The following is a 22,948-nucleotide window of genomic DNA, read 5'->3' on the forward strand; positions in this document are numbered from 1 at the left end:
TATTAATCTCGTTAGGAATTTGCAATGCAGCTCCAATACAAAGAACACATTCGTTAAAGCAAAAATGTTGAAATTTTGCATGTAATCGTTTTTGGTGCTTGTTCCAGTCAGTGCCGGACTAAGTCAGCGCAGGACTGTAGCAAGCCAAACAGCACCAAAAATACATTTTCGGCGTCATAATGTAAATTAGAACTTCACAAAGTTAGAACATGAATGTAGATTGATTAAAAACGATTCGCAAAGATAATGGTTTTTTTAAGTTTTAAAACAAAAATGTTACGTTAAACTAGCTTTTTCGACTGACTGTATTTCGTTAAGTTCTAACCGATTTTAAAAAGACATATATAAAAAAAATCGAAATTTTGTTGTCTAAATGGCATTAAACAATTGAAAAAAATCATCACAATATCTCAAATTACAACATTTTGCAATATTTGACAAAAATATGTTGTTCTCGAAATTTAAATACAGATTAAAAGGCATTATTTCAAATTGGAAACAAAGACTGAAACTTTCAAATGGTCCAAAAATTGACTAAATTGTAGCTTTATAAAATTAAGTTTCTTTTGAAATACTTTCCTCTTTTTGAAGACATAACTTAATAAATGATTGATTCCCATTCAAAAATTAAATTAAAAGCATTCAAACGAAATATCACTTTTGAAAATGGATTAAAGTTTGGCAAAATTCCATATTCGCAAAGTTGGCTGTTTTTTAGAATTTTTCAGAGCTTTGTAAATACACTTTTTGTCAAATTACCTTTTTAATACAGAACTGTATTTTCTTTATCATTTGTATTTTCTGATTAAAAAATCTTTTAACAGCGCTTTCAGTCGTTAGGGCCGTCATCCTGCTATATGGCTAATCCGTCACTGATCGCAGTTTGCATTAACCAAATTTTTGTGAACTGGTTTCTGTTTTACAGGTGTTTGGTTTGTGATTGACAGATCAATTATATGAAAAATTCATCAAAATAGCAAAGTGGGTAACCAATTCACTTCGACTCTATGTTTTTGGAAAGTAAAATAATATTTCTCTCTTCTAAGATGTTTAACCTAAAAGGAAAAGGGACTTACAAGTAATACATGTGTTTGATTTCTCCCAAAAGGATTTTTGTCGATCCCCCTTCATAAATATTGCAGGTGTTTGACTCACCCATGGACACTTTTGGCAAATGGCTAATGAAGGTGAAACTATGATTTGCGTTTGTAATTAAAGATTATGTCTTGCATTATGAGATTTAATTTATTTTCTGTTTAGGGAAATTCATCGTATTGTTCGTTTAAGCAACCATTACGATTAATTGATAGCAATTGGAATTTATCACTTCCCACATTGTTTTGGAAGTGGCAATCCCCAAACGATAGAGATCCATTTGGGCTCTGAACAAAATCAATTAACATATTGATAAAGTTTTGGGATATGGTTTTCTCATCTGAACGCAATTGAGCCTCTCGTGCAACATTCTCAAAGATCAGGAAATAGTCATCGCCATGGACAGTGCCTGCAAGGGGAGAGAGAGAGGGAATTACTGATTGGATAACATTTTCTAGCCGAGTAACCTACCAAAGTGAATGTCACTACGTTGAGACAGAATTTGGCCAATGCCCTTTTCGGCTGGATTGTCGTAGACATAGGCATAAACAGGACTTTGGCTGGACTTGCGATGAAGATCGACAGCTGTTTGTGTCTGATTCTTAAATAACACATCGGTAAACATTTGCTGCAATGGCAAATATGTATCCAGGCTGAATTTCTGATTGCCAAGATATTTGTCTCTTAGGGTCCAGGAATATTGATCCATGTGCTCGATTGTCTCTATGGTGTCGCGATAGAACAACAGATAGGGTGCCCAGTCGAACCAGCGATCATTCAGCTCGTCCAACAGTTGCCGCCCGAATGGGGGTCTCTTTTCGATTAGCAGGGCAGCATTGTAGCCACCATCTTCCGTCACATAGGAGACCATCCAAGGTACATGAGCATATTTGCCACTCTTAATGATCTCAGTGGGCGACTCGGTAAGGAAGGCTCCATCTATATCAGGCTCGACGACGGGACCAAAAGGAGTAAATGGCACATAGTTGAATATGAGAAAATGCCTTACTGCACTCACAATCTGCTGAGCATCTTTCGTTTTCAGACATTCCTTTAGGTTCAGTGATGTCAGGGAAGTGCCACAGCCCAAATATCGTCCCAGTTCGAAGGCACGTCCACGGCTGCCTTTTAGGATCACCCAAGGGTCCAGAGCGGTGCCACTAAAGGACATGGCCACCTTGGCCACTTGCTGGAAATCCTCCCTCAGCATTTGCAAATGAACCGCGGCTCCTCCAGCCGAATGACCCAGCACTAATACATTTTCTGGCTCGCCACCAAAATGAACTATGTTCTGCTTAATCCATTTGAGAGCCAAGTGTTGATCCTTCAGTCCATAATTGCCTGACAAATCCTTGTCCTCTGCACTTATGAAACCTAACGGGCCAAGGCGATAGCTGATCTTAACCAAAATAACTTGGCCAGAGCGCATTACATGGTCATGACCGTTTTGGTCAGCTCCACCAAACATAAAGGCTCCGCCATGTATGTGGGCAACAACGGGAAACGTATTCCGACTGGCGTTCTTTGGCTTGTAGATACTAACCTTAAGGCAATCTTCATCGCCAACCAGCTTGTCATCGCCTGCAGTGAATTGATTCCATTGCATGCATAGATTTGGCGGCTGAGTTGCATCAAATGGTTCCGCCCGATCCTTCCATTGCCCCCCAAAGGGTTGAGGTGGCTCAAAACGTAAATTGCCAACAGGTGGCTCGGCATACGGTATGGATTCAAAGCTCAAATAAAAACCATTATCGCGTCCCTGAACTTTACCATATTCAGGCAAATCCACAATTATGGAATCATCCGAAGTAGTTGCTTGATGCCAAAGGCATACCAAAAGGACTCCAATCAGCGATCTCGAATAGTTATTGCACATGTTGTGGCTCGCTCTAATCCCACCGGCCGACTGAGCTGCTCTGTGGCATTTATAGCTGGTTTTGTGCCCCAGCCTTATCATTAGCTCAGTGCCCGCATAAGCAACCTTTGCTGTCTTCTTTAGAAATAAATATACATACATACAAATGTACCTACATATATATTTGCTCTTTGCATGGTAAAGTGTGAAATACATATCTTATATCACCGTGAGAAAAGGAAAATAAGACTTCCCGCTGTATAATTTTAAAACAGCTTTTGCTTGATAACAATATCATTCATAGTAAAAAAAAAAAAGAAAACTCAGACCCCCAATATCTAGATAATCATTTAACCCCTCTCTCTATCTCATTGGAGTATTTGGCTCCCATTTACTGCACGCCATATGTACGCATTCTATATACCATACATATATGTACGTATTCCAAACTGGTCGGATGGGACGGTACGACTATAAAAAGTAACTCAAATTGAGAGCAATGACTTGCAATTGTCAACACATTTTATATTTAATACGCTATTTCGTGCAATCGCGAGAAAGTGCAACCAGATAAACGTTTTTTTTTTTTTAACAATAATTTAAATAATTATATAATAATAATTATATAATTGATACAAATCAAACAATTAATGTAATGAAAGGTATACACATACTCTTAAATGTTAAATCTATCGATTGGTTAAATTTCCAAATGATATAATATTAACTCTAAATCAAAACTAGAAATAATCTTATAATCCTCAACTCTTTGTTTTGATTACGATTAGTTGAAATCAGGATATTTGACAATTCAACAAACAAGTTTAATCTCTTTGGGAAGGGAATTACAAAGTCGGTAGACCCGATCAGTCCGGGTTTTTAGTTCACAACTGTCAATCGAAAAATATTTCTTTAGAAATAATATTGAATCAGTTATTAATTTCGCTTTATATTTATTGTATTGATTGAGTATATATTCTTAATAAGAGTAAATAAGTACATCTGTTGCTGATTAGATGTGAAAGGTTTCTAAATAGTAGATATAGTATACACCTGTATCTGATATTATTATAGGCTTGGATGAGTATAGATGTGGATCGGCATATATATGTAGATTAATATACGTATTTAGCTTTGCTTAGAGTTTAGAACTCGATAATGCCAGGCAAATATTTGTCAATGAGTGATTGATAATATGGCCACAGGGCATCAATATCGGGCACCACCTCGCTCTTTGTGTAGAGATCGTAGCGACTAGAAGGAGAGAAGACGAAAGGAACATGAATATTCCCACCCGATTTGCATAATGATCAATTTGAATTGTGCTTACTTGAATATCAAGACCCACTTCTTGGTCTCCTCGTCCTTGGGGGCTTGCAGGTGTTTGTAGTCGCCGCCGTTGTGCCAGGGATAGAAGGAGTGGAATCGTATAATATTGCAGGCCACATCGGGTAACTTGGTCTTGTTGTGCTTGAGGACATTGTACATGTATTCGTCGTGTCCCCAGGACATGAGGATGTTATCCAATCCACAGTTGGGCTGGTAGATGCCGTACTCCGTGTTGTATCTCGGATCATCGCCATCAGGATTGCCCTCGAAGCTCTCTTCGCGGTATACAATACTGTCGCCCCATCGACAGCCGACGGCAAAGGTGTCACCCACCACTGCCCATTGTGGCTCATCGTAGAAGGCCATGATCTTTCCCAGGTCGTGAATCAGGGCGGTCAAGTGGAGCCAATCGTGTTCGGGGAATTCGGCGCGGGCGCGTTCAGCTGCCTGAAAGGCGTGGATGATATTGGGCAAATCCAAATCGGGATCCGATTCATCCACCAGGTCGTTCAACTTCTCCAAAGCCTGGCGTATAGTCATTTTGATGGTGTTAAATTTGAGCCAGTGATCACGACGTCCTTGAAAATGAAGAGAGAGTCAGACCAGGTCGATTCAAGACGCTCTTCTGGAGCTCTTACCCTTTACAAAGTCAACCGTTTGATTCAAATGCATCTGGCGATATGTTTGACGCACTCGCTCCTTCAGAGGATTACTGGTATCCACACTATAATCGCGGAAGGCTGAAGGATTCTTGTCGGCGAAGGTTGGCTCTGGTCGCAGCAGCTCCGAGGGATCCAGCAAATGGATGTGATTCTATGAAATATTACAGAAACATTACAACTCATTCAAAAGGAAGTCCGTGGGCCAATGGGCAACTGCCTTTACCTCTGCTAGCACTCTCATTTTGTGGGCTTGTCTGAATTTTGGGCAGCACTTCACACACAACTCACTGAAATTGAATTGAATTGTTTCGCCCCGATATTCCAGGCTTTTATACCAAGCGCGAACGAATCGAAAATCTCACAATCAGAATCACTTACTATATATATACATATATATACTTTTTATACTCATTTCGTGTGTATGTTCGAATGATTTATGGCATTTTTGTTGCTTCTTTTCAAAACACGAGCGTCCCTCCTCTCCTCTGGCACTCTTCTCTCACAATTCTGCTATCAATTCTCTAAGCAATACTATAAATACGTTTTCAATGTAATAAAATGCATAAGATCGGCCCAGAGCCTCTCTTCCTTTAGAGACTGCATTTCTGATTGCCCCTTATCTACTATGAATATTACATGCCATAAAATTTTTACTACTGAACTTGACCGATAAAATGTAAGTGGAGCAAGTGCAAGCTCAAGAAGATGCAATTGGTCGTTGGACGCCCTCAAACCCGAGGATGGGAGCTCCAAATAAAGCCTTTCCTTTGCTGCTAATAGGGAATACTCGAAGCGATCAAAGAGTTTTAAAAACCTCTTGAGTTTATTTGGAATACTGACATTAGTCTCGCAAATCAGATATGATTAAGTCGGGTTTTTCTGCCAGTGTACCGGCAATAACCTTGGACACTTGTTAGGCGGGCTGAATTCAATCCAGAGCCACATCGGAGCAGAGCAGCTGCCTAATCGTTGATCCATTCGGTACACCGTCATCGAACGCAGAAATAATGTGCCATCAAGGGGGGGATTGCCTAGAGGAAAGTTATCAGTCCAATGAGTCTGACAACAACATGACGTGGGTCCCCGATTCCGATTCCGAGTCCGATTCCTATGCCCATTTCTGTTCTCCACTCACGCCACGAGTGTGAGATTTCACACAAATGTCCACGACTGATCGGACTGATCAGTAAACGCGTAAAACTTGGAATTTCGATTCGATTAGTTGTCTTTGAGAGGGGCTGGTTCTACTATTGGTCTTGCCTTACTCGGAGGCGTAGTTCGTCATCGACGCCATGTCAATAAGTCTTATCAACTGCCAGTAGAGGTGATCCAATGATCGTGGAAAAGTTTCATAATATTTATAAATCTGATTGATTACAATTTCAATAAACACGCTTAGCACGTGCTGAGAGAATAATTTCTTTCTAATAATAGCGGAAAGGATAAAAATTCGCTTTTGTGGATGGAGCTTTGACAGCCTTGACTAGTGCATCACCTAGTTCAATCCCATTAATAGTAGCGACATTAATTAAATAATCATAAATAACCTATGTGTAGTCCGATCTATATATAGACACAAAGACCGAAAGGACAGGCCACCTCCTCAGACTATGAAAAACAAGCATGATCAATCAGAAAGTGGATCTAAGTGGGAACTGCCTAAAGATAACCGCCTTTAATTGCAGCTGTTAAACGTATGCGGCTCTGTACTTCATAGGATAGTTCCACTGTACCAAGTTATCAATAAATCATATTCGTCGTGTGCTTGACTTGACTTTCGCTAGACAAACTCTTCGAAATTGTATATTTATGATGACTTTTGATAGATTTTTGCACATGTTTGCCATAATTCATTGGCCAAATCTGACAGCTTGGGGTCATCATCGTTGGGCTCCACTCACAAGACGGGATTCCAGAAATGGACTTGGATCAGCCACCGATTAGGGTGGCAATTGTAACCAACTTTTTTGTCAGCCGGTTTGGACAATGTTTGTTAATGTTGGGAAATAATTATGTGAAAGTTACACAATTTAACGATTTTGGTGAAACTGAAACGAAATTAGGTGTTTAATTGATTTCCGAGTATTTAATTGGTATTCGAAAACCAAGGCTAGCCTGACAATTTTTCTTCGATAGTGCCTAAAAGTATGCCACATCTTTAATACAATTTTAGGCAATGTATTGCAATATAATTTTGATGACCTTTTAAATATATTAAAAAAATTGGAATTTAACTTTTGAATAGAAAATTTCATTTACCGCAAACTAAAAAACATAATCTTCATTTGCTGTATTCAAAATATAAACTGATTTTATTTACCATAGTGTTAAAGTATGAAATCTTAGAATCTAGTAGGCGACAATTTTTCTTAAGAAATTCTAATGACCCTCGTATCCGGGGGTAAATTAGTTTATATTTCATGCTCAGCGTTGGCTACTTAATAACGTGTGTGTGGACGCTTTTTGTTTTGGTTTTAAACAAACTTGAAAAGTTTTTTCTTCATGTCCCAATTTGGTTTTTGTTTATCTGAATTGGTGAAGACAATTCTCTGACAATTTTCTGAGCTATTGTCATAACATTTAATATTTGTCAGCATAATATACCCTTTAATGACTATGACGAATTGGAGCAAAATCGGATAACTATATAGCTGTCAATAGCTCAAATTCTCCGCATTGCTCTAGCCTAAAATTGTTGCCCGTTCTTTCGTCAACATTAGATTTATTATACATAACGTTTTCCAATTTGTCGGCTTTAGGTAAGAGAAGAGTAACAAGAAAACTTTCAAGGGTATAGAAACTTCGGCACGGCCGAAGTTAGCCCTCTGGTTTTTTTCTATTTTTTTGTAATTCATGAGTCTTAAGAAAAACATTTTGAGGACTATGAAGCAGGTAAATGCTTGATTATTTAAGTTTTTAATTGAGATTGTTGGATAATATACCAGATTTTATGGGAATAAATTTAGTATACAATGGAGACAACGATTTTGAAGTATTTGTTTGTATTTATAATTGATTTGTCGTATTAAATCACAGACTGATATAAAAAATGTCTAATCCCTTATTCTAAGGGAGGTGATTGTTTATGCCTAATATATTTTTAAAACTTTAAATAGAAATGCACAATGACATATGTAAGTCTTTTTTTCTCAGTGCTCTCGGTTTGGCCCAAAGTTAGAATAACTGGAAGCAATTATGTGTAGTCCGCTCGACACAACTCGAGGTCATTTCCCCATCTTTTTCTTCACACAGACAACAAATAGCTTTGTCCAAAAATACAAACAACAACAACAACAAAAAAAAAAAACACTCAAAATTTTTCCATTGGATTTGTTGGTTTTCGTTTTTTTTGGGGAATCTTCATCATTAGCTGAATCAGCATATTGCTTATATTATTGTTTATGGATCTAATGTTTTTGCCTTAGTGTTATTAATATAATTGAAATTGCATTTTGATTCGTCTTGATATCAGAGAGCCTCGGGGGAAATACACAAAGTAAGTAGTTGCCAACACGAGGGCCCCCAAAGTGAATAATGCGAATATGCAACTGCATATGGTTAATGGAAACTACATATTCAATTACTTACTTACTTTTCTCTATTTGTAAATGAAAAGCAGATCGAGATGATAAATAATCTTGTTGCTTTCATCGCCCTCAAATTGTACACCCTTCTGGTTTTGGTTTACATCGAGGCAAAGATCTATCTGTCTACACTCTCTACCTGGTTTAAGTGTTTTGTTTATCATCATCATCTTCGTCATCGTCATCGTCATCATCACCATCATCGTCGTCGTCGTCATTATCAAAGTCGTAATAGCTCCGCTTAACGCACAAAAAACCACACACAAATAGAAAGAAACAGAAATTAGTCATTCAAGAAAAAGAAAAAATTCCGCACATTACGTCATTGTGCTGACTAGCAGATACTCTTACCCATATTGAACGACAAAATAACAATTCTCCCCACCTTCAATAAAATATAAAAAATATTTTTATAGTCGTTTCTCCTATCTTACCCATAGAGAAGTAAGAACATTGTGTAACACACTCGTTTTCAAATTGTTTGTGTGAGTGCATAAACTGTAACCTTTTTGTTGTTGTTGTTTTTGTCTTGTGACCCAACAGAAAATACAGGGTATTCAATTCAACTTCTGCCTGGGCTTTGGTGAAGGGGGGGGGGAGGGTGTCGGCTCTTGGTTAACCGTTTCAAAATTTGCTTCAATTTGAGTCACTTCGCTGTTGTCGCTGTCGATTGGCGGTTGTCGGTTTGTCGCTTTGTCGGCTCTCTCCACTTGATTTAAGTTTCAATTTAATGACTGAAGAGGGGAGGGTGACAGTGCGGGTATAGGGAAAAATTGATATAAGTTTCAACGTGCCACTGGCCCTAACCGCAGTTGTCTGACCGCATTTGGCGGATAAGGAAGTCGGCTTAGAATAGGAAAGTGTTTCAAACTTATTTTCAAAACAAACAAAAAATAAAAACTAAATAAAAATGTGGAAATTTTGTGTTGTTTTTGTTATTGTGATTTGCTTCAGTGGTAAGAATATTTAATATTTAATACAATACACAAAATGCAAACAGAACGGTTAACAAATTAGTTTGTGTGTTAAGTATAATGTTAAACAAATATTTCAACAAATGCAACTGATTGTTTGATAATAAAGACTGAAATGTAAACAACAAGTTGATTAAGTACGAAGAGTATCTTGATTAAAAAAAATTAAACAACAATAAGAAATCACTACTAGCCAGACAAGTGAAGTGTTTATGGCCCTCTCTGCATTTGGTCATATCGTGGTCTATATAGTTATGTCTTAATATTTATACAATTTATAGACCCACTTACAAACAGGTCACCTGATAGTCAGTCTCTGTCTCTCTGACAGTTTACCTGTTTGACAATCAGATATTCTTGATTGTTCATCATCATCACCATCATCATCATGATCATGATCGTCAGACAATCATCAAAGTCATGTCCAACGCGCATGATACTTAGACCCAGAATACAAAAGATTCATTTCCATTTCTATTTTGCCCAAGGAATAATGATCAAGACAAACAGAATGAAACTTCTCCCATTCATTAGAAATCCATTTATCAAATTACAATAAACAAATCAAAATGTTCCTTATACAGTTTGGTGATAATTTTCTTAAGTATGTATAAATTAAATTTAAACAACTTGTTAATTATATAGCTTTATACTGGTATAACTATCAGAATGATATATAGAAACGTATGTGTTGTGTACTTTTTGCATATCATTCTCTAATCTAAATAATTTTCATTTCAAATACAAGTATTTAACATTTTTAGAGGTCAATTTTCTTTCCATATAATATCATTAACCCCAGATGGCTTAAATCTCAGGTGATAGAAGCTTCTCAAATGAAATCCTTGGTCCAAATTATCATCAGATCGAGCTCACAAATTGGTTTCAGTCAGAAATAGATTTTTTTTTTTTTGGATTACATAAGTCGCAGTAGCATATAGATTAAATTGCCAAACCAGGCCTGAAATATTTGTACAATTTTCCATAATTTGGGCCAACAAAATGCTTAAAAAATTAGTCAATAATTTACTTAAATGCGTATGTAATTTGGGCATGCCGTTGAATAACTTGCTAATTATTAATAATTTAAATTTCAGCCAGCTCTGTGCTAATTGTCATTTGGCACAGCAAAAATGAAAATGAAAAAAAAAAAGAAAAAACAAAAATATATAATTTTATTAATGGCTCGGTTAGGCCATAAATTGATGAGAAAATTCAATTTGAGTTAACACCTGACTTAGATTAGAGAGAGGGGGAATGCAACGGAATGCAAGGGGCAAATCCGGGGGGTTATTGACTATTTAAATAAACTACAGGTTATTGAAATGGAAAATTTTACTATACGACAGACAGTTGGTACAGTTAAATTGATTATTTGTTATAAAAGAAACTAAACTGAAAACAATAAACCAGATAACGACCTGGCAATACCCTTTAGTACTTATATATGGAATGCTACAATAAGCAGATCAATTCAAAGGTTAAATATTAGCAAACTCACTCGAATTGTTTCCCAGTCAAGTGAACTTTACTAGGAATGTCATGACCGTTGTCTACGGTCAGACAAAGAGTATCAATACAATCAACATTAAACGAGGCGCCGCTGCCCTGAATGTGAACTTTACACAGATAATTGTTGTTAAACTAATCAATGCTAATTAAATGAGCAATTTCGTCTAGTTGAGTGTGGGAGTTGGCGACGAGTGAAGACCAGGGGGCAGGGCTAGAGACATGTTTCACCTGATTCAATTGATTGAAATGTAAACAACATAAATTCGAATATTAAACAATACTTTCGTATATTAATAGCAGCCGACAAAAATAGCCAAACATTTGAGAGACAGAGCGCGATAGAGAGATAGTGAGATAGAGGGTGGAAGGCCCAACCCAATAATGCCACAAAGTGTCACCGACAGACATATCCATTATCATGCGATTGCCCAATCAATTAACACTTTTGCCTACCTCTCTTTTTCAACTCATTTGCTTCTTGTATAGTTTCTCTGACGTTGTCGCAAGATTTCGGCTATGGCGGAAAACATGGACCCGAACATTGGAGTGAAGATTTTAAGCGTTGCAATGGCAAACATCAAAGTCCCATCAATATTGATTTGGTAAATGTCGTCGAGAGGGAATTCTCACCGTTGGAGTTTACCAATTTCGATGCCAAACCGACGGGCATACAAGTGAGCAATAATGGACACACAGTTCTGGTGAGAATGACATTCGCCGAGGGTGATGAGCCGCGAGTCTTTGGTGGACCTCTGGCAGACCGTTCGCCTCGAGCAGGCTACCAGTTTGAGCAATTTCACTTCCATTGGGGCGAGAATGATACGATTGGCAGCGAGGACCGTATCAATAACCATGCCTATCCCGCCGAATTGCATGTTGTGCTAAGAAATCTAGAGTATAGAGACTTTGCCAGTGCCCTGGGCCAGGATCACGGTATTGCTGTGTTGGCATTCTTCTTTCAGGTAAGCCTAATGGCCCAATTCTCACAAGAGTCACGTCTCTTGAGTACGTATTTCCATTGCAGATTCAAGGCGCAGATAATCCAAATTATAATGAGTTCGTTCAACTGCTGTCCACCATAGAACGCAAAGATATGTCGGCCAACTATACAAGACCAGTGCGACTACAGGACTTCCTATCATACGACTTGATGAACTATTATAGCTATATAGGATCATTGACCACACCACCGTGCAGTGAGGAAGTTACTTGGATTGATTTCGAAACCCCAATTGATATATCTGAATATCAGGTGAGCTTTTTCCCATGACTTTAATGGCTAACAACCAAACTTATAATCGTTGGTCTTTTCTCGTTTTTTAGCTAAATGGTTTCCGTCAGTTAACCGCCCATGATGAGCACTTGAAAAACAATTTCCGTCCCATTCAACCGTTAAACGATCGAACTATATATAAGCATAAACTGAGTGCACCGCCCACAGACAAAATGGGTTCAATTCCCTTTGTAAATGTCGACAATTTCGCTGGTAGGATAAGTGCTAGCTCCGCCTATTTCTACCTCCTTTCAACTTGCCTTTGCCTTTGCCTTCGCCTTGGCCTTGCCTCAGCTGGTTTTTCAATATATGTTTTTTGAGTGCCTTTTAATTAGAGCAGAGAGGAAATGTATGGCGTTTGTTTTTCGGTTTTTTAATTATATTGATGTATGCCGTGTCTGTGTCTGTGTCTGTGTCCGTGTGCGTGTGTCCTTTGACATGCCTTAAATGGCTAAAATGCAAACAAACGAACACGTGAGTGAGCCGCCCATCGAAACGAAATTCATTCATAATTAATATCCGGCACATGTTGTCGAAACACAGCTCTTCGTTTTTGCCTATTGTACACCGAATATAGACATACGATATCGCATATATCCCCGATATATATGTACCTACCTCTGCAATAGACATTGACTATATAGCTACTTATGTCAACATTTACATTCGACCTTCGCTGTTTAAAAATGTTATTGCACATTGTGATTTTAATAAAAAAAGAAAATAAAAAAAATACAAAAAAAAAACAGCTCGCTCGTTAAGCGAAGCATTAGATTTTATTCAAAAATTTAGTGTAATTTGTTAAATATTTAATAAATTAAAACTCAAAGAAAACTATTTTCGAAATTTCAATAATTGTGATTCATCGAAAGGTTGCCCTTCCGAATTAGTAAAAAAAGAGCGTCTTGTTTGCTGTGTCCATGGAAAAAATTTCATATTCTCGGAAGGTCTGAGACCGAAGAAAAAAGCTGTTAACTCATTTCCATTGTAGTTTACCGAGGCGTATATCAAAATGACCTCCAAAGATGTGTCAAACGGACCACATAATTGTTTCTAGTTGTTCTAATGGCCTCAATCCAAGGCGGTTGGCCAACAACAATTCGGCTATGACGCACTTTCTATGCTCTGCAACAAAGCAACTCGAAATCAACAATTTCAGATAGTTAGTCAGAAAAACAAATAGTAAGTAATCCTAAGTACTCTATGACGTATCTGATGGTTAAAGCCAAGTTTTTTCTATTGGCTATTTTATTTGAATATAACAGATATTGAGCGGAAACTTTTTTGAATACATAAAATGTCTGCTAATAAATGGCAACGTGGCGTATACGTGATTTGAATGTAAAATTTCACAAAATTAAATGACAATTAAAGAGTTTGCTACTCTTCTTTTATGTTGGAAGTGGTAATTTTTATAACTAAATTTTGGAAATTCAATGGGCCTCATATTAATATATGGTTCAATTTAATTTTAAGGATAATTATTGAACTAAATCCAGAAAAATTACTACCAAAATTGAATGATTTAGGTCAATGATATTAGTATTTAAGTGAAAACTTCATAGTAAATATATTTATCGATTCTTCATATATTTTTAAATAAAACAAAAAAAAAATAGGTTATAGATAATAATATTTCACTCACCAATTTTCGAATTTATTCCATCTCTTTAAGATGTTGTTATCAAACAGTTCTTGTATTTAATCAATATTTTTATACATTGAATTTAGATATATGTACCTATATAAGTTTAAAATTAAATTAATGATTATTCACTATAAACTTAAAACAAACCACATCATAATATTAGGCTACCTATCTGGATTTTAGGCAAATTTAAAACTAATATCTACTCGATGTTTACTGTTTGTTTACTTGTTTACTTTAATGATCATTAATGCAGTTTTTCCAATAGTTGATATACTTTATTTAGTTAGGGTAATGCATAAATCTAAAACTCGAAAAAATTAAGCTGAAAAACACTTAGGTACACCTGCTTTAAGTGTGGTAAAAGGTAGACTTCTCTCAGTACAAGTCACTAATTACTTTCTGCAAGGGGGGGAAGGGGCATTGTGTGGGGGAAAGGGTGGACTACTACGAGTCGAGTAAGTGCTTTTTTTTTGTGTGTGCTTTGAAATGCGTAAATGTCGTGTTCGTGTATGTATGAATTTACTGTTGTCAAAAGACTTTTAATTTTTAACCCAGACAGCAAATGCGGTTGAACTTTTTTATTTATTTTTCGGTTTGTTTTTTGTTTTGTTTTTTGTTGCCGCCCCCTCACAACTCATTTTCTCGCATTCTGTCTTCTTTTTTTTTACTCATCTTCAGTGAGAAAATAAATATTAGTAAAACTCAGAAATGAACCCAGTATCAGCAAAAAAAGAAACAAAAATCTCACACAAATAATAATGCACATTTACTGAAAGCAACGACTTTCAGAATACCCATTACCAAAATGGTCAAACGATTATAAATACACATTATGTTAAATGTTAGAGTCTTAATGATGTTTAAGATAGATCGACTTGAATTGAATTTATTTATGGAGTAGTCTTCATCTACGATCCCTATATACCCCATTGAAGACTTTTAATTAATGGACACTAAGAGATTGAGCAGCCACATTAACCTTTCTACTAAATATGTATATAGACATATTTATGTATATACGACTGTCTGATTATTTAGAGAGTTACCGTTTCCATCAAAGCTAATATTTTTCATCCCCAAAAACCATCATCATCATCACGAAGTTTCCATAGCCTTTACCCTATATATTCAGCATCAATAATCAGTGGAATTAGACAACTTGTTGGCATTAAAGCTCTATATGCATGGACTATGGGGGGACACGGTGGTGTGGGGGGGGGGGGGGGGGGGACTAGGCAGAAATTTGTTTTTAATTAAAGTGCAACTGCTGAACTGAACTGCGGCAAGCTTTAGTCAATTTATTCTTACTTGATGATTGAGCTATATACACAAACGGGAAAGAAGAGAGTGAAAAGGTGAACCGGTATATATTTGGGTTTGTGGGATTCCATGATTGTCGTTTTGAATTGCAATTGAAAATGCCATAGCCTCACAGAGCCTAGTCAATCGAATCGTATCAGATTTATATCTAAGTATGTATCTGTGTAGGTATATTCAATTAAATGAAATCTATTTCAAATAAATGTATTTCTTCTTTCTAAGGCTTACGGCATCTGTTTGTGGAATAACAAAACTGAAATTGAAACGGTAATGAATTATTGGCGAGACACAATTATTCTCCCCTTTATTTATGCTTTTGTGGTTACCCCTTCTTGAGTTCACAGGAATTTCTAAGCAACAGCAATTAATGAATTAACTTTTACCTTTGCCACTTCTTACATAAACATTAGCATAATGAGCTATTGATGGTAAGTAAATTATTTACATAGCAACCGAGAAGCCAAATATAGTATATGGATACATTTCAATATCTGTCAATTTGGATTTAGGCAACGAGTAATTCAATGATTATAAAGAGTTTGGGCTGTGTTTTTTTGTTTTAAATATGTGTTATCGAAGGTGATGATGCAAACAAAACCGCCAAATCATCTATAGTCAGAAGAGCAACAACAACGACTAAATTGCGGCTCGTTACGGCACGTGCAGGTAACCACGGCCACGCGTATCACGTACCATGCCAGAGTCAGGAATCTATAATATGCCGAAGGCAGTTGCAAATGGATTAACAACCAGGCAAAATAGTTTAACTTTAATTAAACATCAACAAACGTTAAACGGAAGTGAAAGAGGCAGACACACACACACACACATAGGGAATATGGGCAGCCAATGATTTGATTTTTCCATATAGTTTGGCTTACCAAATCACAACAAGTGCAAACCACGACAACAAACCCAACTGCCAAGTTCAAGAGCCATTCTATTCGTTTGTGTTTGGTAACGACTTCGAAATACCCATTAAAAGAATTTAAAAGTTTGTCATCACTAAGAGAAACGTCGACAACCCATTAGGGATATTTATGCTAATACGAGCTTTTTTTCCTCTTCATGCATTGAATTTGTCCTTTTACAAAATTAATATAGTTCTTCAATACAAAATTCGATGCATCTAGCTATGTAGGATTTAGTTGTACATTATCAACCTAACTATATTTTACAAGCACTGGCAACTAAGGCCTTCGGCTTAGACGAAAACTACATCCATACACTAGCCTGGGATTCGAACCCGGATCCTCGTTGTTCAGTTGACTAAATGAATGGGCCACTTAGACAACTCATCTACCGAGGACTGCTACTTCTTAAATTTGTTTCCTGTTTTTATACTATTTAATTTCTATTTCAACGTTAGAAAATCAAAAGAGGGTTTTGGGAAATTGTTAGATACATTCTCATAAATATAGAATTCCAAACACTGCAATAAAAACCAAATATTTTGTGATTTTATATTAATAAATACTTTGAAAACTTTGTAACTTCAAAGAGTCATAAGAAAGCAAATATTTGTTATGACTTTGTTATTGATATTAACTATATTAAACATTAAAAAAAAAACATTTTCAAGTGTAAGAGTGAATATTCTTACATGGTTCTAAGTTCACAAGCGTTTTGCAAGAAATTACTTTTGATTCAAATATATATAAAGGATAAGGAATCTCCCTTCCTTTTTTTTTTTTGATGAACATGACTTGTTTTGTATTTTAAGCTCTTTATTTTAACAGCGTATTACTCAATAAATTGAAATAACATATTTTTTGTATTTATGAATAAAATGCATTCTTCTGTATTTAAATTTTTTGGTTTGCCTTTCGATTGATGCCACTTTGTTAAACGTGTAAATCGATGAATTGGTGTAATTTAAAAAACTGTTAAAGGGTACGAAAAGTATGCTATGAAAAGGTGAAACACACACACACACATACACGCACAAAAATATGCACATGCATTTGGGACACGGACTAACACAGTGACAGATTTGTCATTTTGAGAGCGGCGTAGAGAGAGAGAGGTATTCTCTCTGATTTTTGTCATAATAATAGTGAATGATGCATGCACATATACGAGTGGTAAATGTGTGAGTGTGTGTGTGTTTGTGTGTCTGTGTGTGTGGGTGAATGCGAAGAAGGAAGTAAACGAGATGGAATGGTTCGGATGCTTCGGCCTAGGCATATCTCTGCCATAACCACAGCCACAGCCATTGCCCTGCTCCTCCCTTCGTGCTGTTCCTCCCTACTTCTCCTTCGTGTCTATTTCTACTACTAGGACTAGACGCTACCGACGACGAGCAAGAACTTTCATTCATTGATAAAAATGCCAGCTGCTGCTGTAATGCGGCTCAGTCGTGCGCCAACTCTTCCATCAGTCAGGTCCCAGCCTCAATTTTCAGTCTCAGTTCGAGACTCTCAGGTCTTATTCGAAATTCGTCTGCAATTTTAGGAATTTCGTATAGTTGCCACGGGACAATTTACTTTTTGTTTGGTTTTTTTCACAAAATTCTAGTGGAAAATATATTCGTGCTGAAATCGAAATAGACAAAAAAGTGCCAAAAAATATCAGTAAATCAAAATAAAACACACAAAAATCACATCTTTGAAAACAAACATAGCTATTTTGTGGCAAAACTTTTTAACATATAGTCGACTTGGCGCCACTTTACGAAACTTTTCTAATGACAAATTGAAAGGCAAACTCGGAAAAGTGGAAAACGAAAAAAAAAAAAAGCAAATCCAAGCGAAAAACTGTGCAAAAACTTTAAATCTAAATCCAAAGTGGCCAATTCACTTGAATAGCAAAATAGAACGAATTAGGAAAACAACAATTGAAACTAAGTTAAGAGCAGAGTAAACCAATAAACACAAAAAAAAATAAAAATAAATAAATTTTACACAAATATTTACTATCATTCAGGTATGAATTAACTAATGCCTATCGTTGTACATTTTGTATAAATTAATATAAATAGACTCTCAATTGACTCTCAAATTGTTGTTCAATTTATTTTCTTCCTTGCAGAAACTTATTCATTTGGAAGTTTTTCTTGTGTCCCTTTGTTGAATTTAATTTCCTTTGACAGAAACAATTTGATGTTATGAATTTTATTGAGGTTGACTGGCTCCATGTGTAACCCAACTCCATTGACATTCATGCAATTTGTAATTCCCCTACCCAAATAAGGGCAAAAAGGTTGGCCAAAGGAATTCACTCTCGAGCATACTGATTCCATTTATCAGCAAGGTCCATTCAATTAATGTCTAATGAAGCTTCATTAAGTTTGAAAAGAATCTATCTAAACCACAATCTATTCTATCCTGATGCTATAATAATAATTTAAAACATTTTGTATTTATTGTTCTGTAAGTGAAGAGTATCTCAAAGTCGGCATGCAATCTGTAAGTTTTTTTTGCAAAGATAACAGAAAACATTGATTTTGATTGATGATTGAAAAACTATTCAGTTGCCATAACAAAATCTAAGTAGATACATCTGTATATGTATGTATGTATCAGAAAGTATACAGATGCGAAAAAGAAGAGTCAATTAAATCATGATAGAAAATTCTCATACATATCAAATGAATCTACCCTTTTTCTTAACAAACTTCTAGTGAATTATAAATGTATGGAATTTTTATACAAGTTTTTCATGACAAATAGTTTGATCAAGACAGGAAAAGGTCTCTTTTAAGAAAAACTGCACAGATGTTAATCCTACATACATATGTACATACATATATACCATGGTCAATTAATTTCGAAATAAATTTGGACGAAATTTATTCGTCTTTAGTAATATGCTGAAGAAATTTAATACTATTGTCTGTGTTGGTGATTTGCAAAAACAAATGAAGCAAAATATAATTTTGTGTTAAATTTCTGTAAATTATAAATGTATGGAATTTTTATAAAAGTTTTTCATAACAAATAGTTTGATCAATACAGGAAAAAGTCTCTTTTATGAAAAACTGCACATATGTTAATCCTACATACATATGTACATATACATATACCATGGTCAATTAATTTCGAAATAAATTTGGACGAAATTTATTCGTCTTTAGTAAAGAAAGAAATTAAATACTATTGTCTGTGTTTGTGATTTGCAAAAACAAATGAAGCAAAATTCTGCAACCTTAAAACCCTTCTGTGAGAGTTTTTCTATTGAATTTGCTAACCCATTAACTAAACGGCATAAACTATGAACTTAAATGTGTTTTAACAAGGTAAACTAAAGTGAGAGAGAAGAGGGTAGATTGCAAAGTTGTTTTTTGCCCAGCGGCCCCTTTGCCCTTTCTCCTGGCTTGTTAGTCCTGGCCCTATTTTCTGCCTTGACACACGTTCCGCCTTTTGTTTGCCCTGAGACAAGTGAGTGGCTTCTGCTGCCTGCTGAGTCCTGTGCTTTGTGGCATTTATCAAGTAAACAAGTTTGCGTTTTTTTTTCTCTCATTCTTTCTTGTATTTCCGTTGTACTGGAGGCATGCATGTTCTTACAAGGATTTGGCCGAGACTTGCATACATGTTAGCTGTTAGATGCAAAGTGGACAGGTTGCATGCTGATGATGATGATGCTACTGATGCTGCTGCTGCTGGTGGTGGCTCTCCGTAAACGGCTTGGCTCAAGTGGGTAGAGGATGCAGGTTGTCCTGATGCCAAGTGCCACTTGGAAAAGGACACAGAGAAGGCATCATAGAAAAATGTAGTCTATCTTAAAGTTGTGTCTTAAATCCATTTTACAAATTTCTACAAGTACTTGACACGGCCTAATGCGGTTCAGTTTTCATTTTCAACAGCTGTATAGAGCACAGCTATTGCTGCCCCTCGATTCCTGCCACATCCTCCATCTCATTATTATCATCATCATCGTCAGCATCGTCATTATAATCATCAGTTCTCAATTCCAGCATTTAGTGCCTCTCTAAGTGCCTGTTGATGACTATGCTTGCTGCTGCTGCTGATGCTGATGATGATGATGATGATGATGATGATGATGATGATGATGTTCAGGATGGGGGCTGCTGGCCCAGCCTTGAGCCTAGCTGTAAAACATTGCATTTAGACAAACTTACCGAATAGATAACAGTTGAGGGGCAGTGAGGTGATGGTGTTGCTTGCAAATAGGTTTAGTTGCAGTTGAAATGAAACGTTGGCGCGAGATAGCATAAATCAATATACCTCTAGGGGAAGGGCGTTAAATGCGGCCAGAAGTAAGGCTCTCGGTTGGGTAAAATATCCATAAAAAAAAAACCAATGTCTAGGTATAGATATGTACATATATATATATATATAGCTACATACATATGTACATGGAAGACTGAACGCGACGCAACATGGAAATGGCAAAGGCAAAAATCTGTTCTGCTTGTGTTTTTATTAGCGAAAATTCAATTTAGGGAAAAATGGAAAAATGCAAATACAAAGTTCACTTCAAATTTGCTGCGTACGAGGGTAACTGGAAAAGCGGCTGCTAAATCTCATAAAGAAAATGCAAACCAATAAAATTCTACAAGAGTTTTAGAGGTTTACTAACTTTTCTCTTTTTGGCTCCCAAATGTATGCTATATATTTTTAATTTCATTACATATCTTGTAATCCAATATGCTGCTAGAATTCAAGCTTCCATTACAATTAAAAAACTGTCAGAAATGCAACAAGAGTCTTGATTCAAGACTCATGGATGTGAAATGATGCAAATTTGCTCTCTAAAGTATGCAATTGAATTCGTAAATATTCAAATTGCATTATCCTAGATCCAAAACCTTCTTTCTTTCTTCTCTGCAGTCTATGTCATACTTGGAGAGTAAATTTTTAGCAATTTATATCTTTAGATCCGTTAGACTCATTAATCCAAATGAAACTTTCATAACCCACCTCGTATACACATTACACATCTGTTGTATTGTTTTTGTAATGCTTTCAACTGCATGGCGATGGCAAACAAAAAGCCTGTCATTAATCATTTCAAGCAGAAATCACCCATTTGTCAGGATGTTGTCTAAGCGAAGTCTTTAAGTTGAAATAATGAAAAGCACTTACGGCCGCTTGAGGGAAATTAAGAAAAACTGATGGCCAAAAAGTTCTTAACAATCTATCAGATACCTAGTCTAGTCCCACTCTGCACTCATTCGCGATCCAATGCATTTAATATACCCACCACTTCGGGCTGGTCTGAGTGAAGGGTATGGAAGAAGAGCCAACTTTATTTAATAAAACTGTTAGCAGCTGCAACTGAAAAGTGAAAAGCCGTACGGACTGCAGGAGAATTGAAAATCTAATTTGAATAAATTATTTTTGCATGCTTTTAGGCGCTTAGCCCATTTCCTTTAGCAACACCACCAAATACAAAAAACGATTCAATTCATTTCATTTTTATTTAATTGTTTGCCTTTTTCCACTAGCAAAGAAATCAAGGGTTTGCAATTAAAACATTTCCCGTTCATATTTGTAATTAAAATTTCTGTGGATTGCAACTAAAAAGGCATTTCCATTTGCGATTTCTTAACAAGCGGAAAAGGCGGAAAAACCCACAAAATGAATATGTGGTTGGCAAATGACTCACATAATGCAAAATGTACAAAAATATGTACATACATATATTTAGCTAACAACTGATGCATCATCTAATTTGGATGCTCCTTTTGGCAACACTTCAATGGCCATTATATCGAATCAAGGGAAATCGAATAAATTGCCCTTAACTCGGCCAGGCGAATAAAAATGTTTGAAAGGTCTCAATTTCATAGGAAACGTAACAATAGTTTTCCGCCCATAGCAATTCCTTCGAAAATACGTACATACACACATACATATGCACATAGCATAAACAACAAAAAGCCTTTCCATCGCAACGCTTAACTTTTCAACAATTCCAGTTCATTAGCTATATGAGAATTTATTGGGGAATCAATATAATTCCATTGAAAATTACATTTTAAGGCTTACTAACAAATCTAAATTAAATTTGGATAGCACGTGACGTGAAAAGTGCAACAAAAATCAAGCAATATAAATATGTAATAAATAACTAAGTTATTTTTTGGCAGAATGGAATATTAAATACCATTTTCTTCGATTAGCTATTCGCTTGTTTAACAAATTTCAAAATGCCATCATAAAATCAAAATTGTTAAATTAACGATCTGAACTCTGTTTAGAAATACAAATACAAATACTTACATGGATAGGTATATATACTTAATAATTCAGTAACAGATGCGGGCAAACAAGGACCAAAGTGTAAAAGGAATTTTATGTTTCTGATTGCATACTTTAGTGGGCATATTTTCCCTATTTCACATTCCTAGATTCGTCTTTGATGCCGCACTCAATGAAAGGGCTATAGAAACGATACTAATTTTTATCTTTAATTCAAAAAGACCAAAAAAAATACACATTTATAAAATTGGCCAGCTAGATTTAATTCGTTAAAGCTTAGTTACAGTTCCAGTAAGCAGAGTAACCATTAAAAGTTAATACTTTTGTGCTTGAATCATAACAAAAGAGAATACCTTCAGGGATATTAGAAAGCTTAAAAACCACTTGAGTCGGGATCTATTAAATATAAAATTTGTTTGAAATTTGTGTAAAAAAGAAAAATAGAAAGCAAGTGAGAAATGCCAACTTTATTTTGTATTTCGAGCAGGTAGAATGACGATGGGGGCAACAATGAGCAATCAACAGGC

The 22,948-nt window shown here is 36.0% G+C and overlaps 3 protein-coding genes across 3 annotated transcripts; 1 reads left to right on the forward strand and 2 right to left on the reverse strand.

The window, feature by feature from the left end:
* Positions 1-1,226: 1,226 nt before the first annotated feature.
* Positions 1,227-2,990, reverse strand: LOC6645211 (esterase-5B). Its single transcript, XM_002068262.4, has 2 exons — positions 1,567-2,990; positions 1,227-1,504 (listed from the first exon to the last, which is right to left on the reverse strand). The coding sequence occupies exons 1-2, from the start codon at positions 2,969-2,971 to the stop codon at positions 1,257-1,259; spliced, it is 1,653 nt and encodes a 550-aa protein (XP_002068298.1). The 5' UTR covers positions 2,972-2,990; the 3' UTR covers positions 1,227-1,256.
* Positions 2,991-3,879: 889 nt separating this feature from the next.
* Positions 3,880-5,242, reverse strand: LOC6645212 (inositol oxygenase). Its single transcript, XM_002068263.4, has 4 exons — positions 5,165-5,242; positions 4,918-5,092; positions 4,281-4,857; positions 3,880-4,204 (listed from the first exon to the last, which is right to left on the reverse strand). Exons 1-4 carry the CDS (start codon positions 5,180-5,182, stop codon positions 4,096-4,098), a joined length of 879 nt encoding a protein of 292 aa, XP_002068299.1. The 5' UTR covers positions 5,183-5,242; the 3' UTR covers positions 3,880-4,095.
* Positions 5,243-9,257: 4,015 nt separating this feature from the next.
* On the forward strand, positions 9,258-12,636 carry LOC6645330 (carbonic anhydrase 2). The gene is made up of 4 exons (XM_002068264.4): positions 9,258-9,481; positions 11,498-11,973; positions 12,036-12,263; positions 12,335-12,636. Exons 1-4 carry the CDS (start codon positions 9,436-9,438, stop codon positions 12,602-12,604), a joined length of 1,020 nt encoding a protein of 339 aa, XP_002068300.2. The 5' UTR covers positions 9,258-9,435; the 3' UTR covers positions 12,605-12,636.
* The last annotated feature ends 10,312 nt before the right edge of the window (positions 12,637-22,948 follow it).

This window comes from Drosophila willistoni, assembly GCF_018902025.1.
Source record: "Drosophila willistoni isolate 14030-0811.24 chromosome XR unlocalized genomic scaffold, UCI_dwil_1.1 Seg143, whole genome shotgun sequence".
Classification (NCBI taxonomy): domain Eukaryota; kingdom Metazoa; phylum Arthropoda; class Insecta; order Diptera; family Drosophilidae; genus Drosophila; species Drosophila willistoni.

What these genes read in the sequence shown, in the direction of transcription:
- LOC6645212 (XM_002068263.4), bottom strand. An exon ending in AACGGTTGACTTTGTAAAGG is followed by an intron (nt 4,858 to 4,917) that starts GTAAGAGCTCCA and finishes TTCATTTTCAAG; the next exon opens with GACGTCGTGATCACTGGCTC. An exon ending in AAGTGGGTCTTGATATTCAA is followed by an intron (nt 4,205 to 4,280) that starts GTAAGCACAATT and finishes CTCTCCTTCTAG; the next exon opens with TCGCTACGATCTCTACACAA.
- LOC6645211 (XM_002068262.4), bottom strand. Translation starts at nt 2,971, where the DNA reads ATGTGCAATAACTATTCGAGATCGCTGATTGGAGTCCTTTTGGTATGC. An exon ending in ACGTAGTGACATTCACTTTG is followed by an intron (nt 1,505 to 1,566) that starts GTAGGTTACTCG and finishes CTCCCCTTGCAG; the next exon opens with GCACTGTCCATGGCGATGAC.
- LOC6645330 (XM_002068264.4), top strand. Translation starts at nt 9,436, where the DNA reads ATGTGGAAATTTTGTGTTGTTTTTGTTATTGTGATTTGCTTCAGTG. An exon ending in TGTTGGCATTCTTCTTTCAG is followed by an intron (nt 11,974 to 12,035) that starts GTAAGCCTAATG and finishes TTTCCATTGCAG; the next exon opens with ATTCAAGGCGCAGATAATCC. An exon ending in TTGATATATCTGAATATCAG is followed by an intron (nt 12,264 to 12,334) that starts GTGAGCTTTTTC and finishes CTCGTTTTTTAG; the next exon opens with CTAAATGGTTTCCGTCAGTT.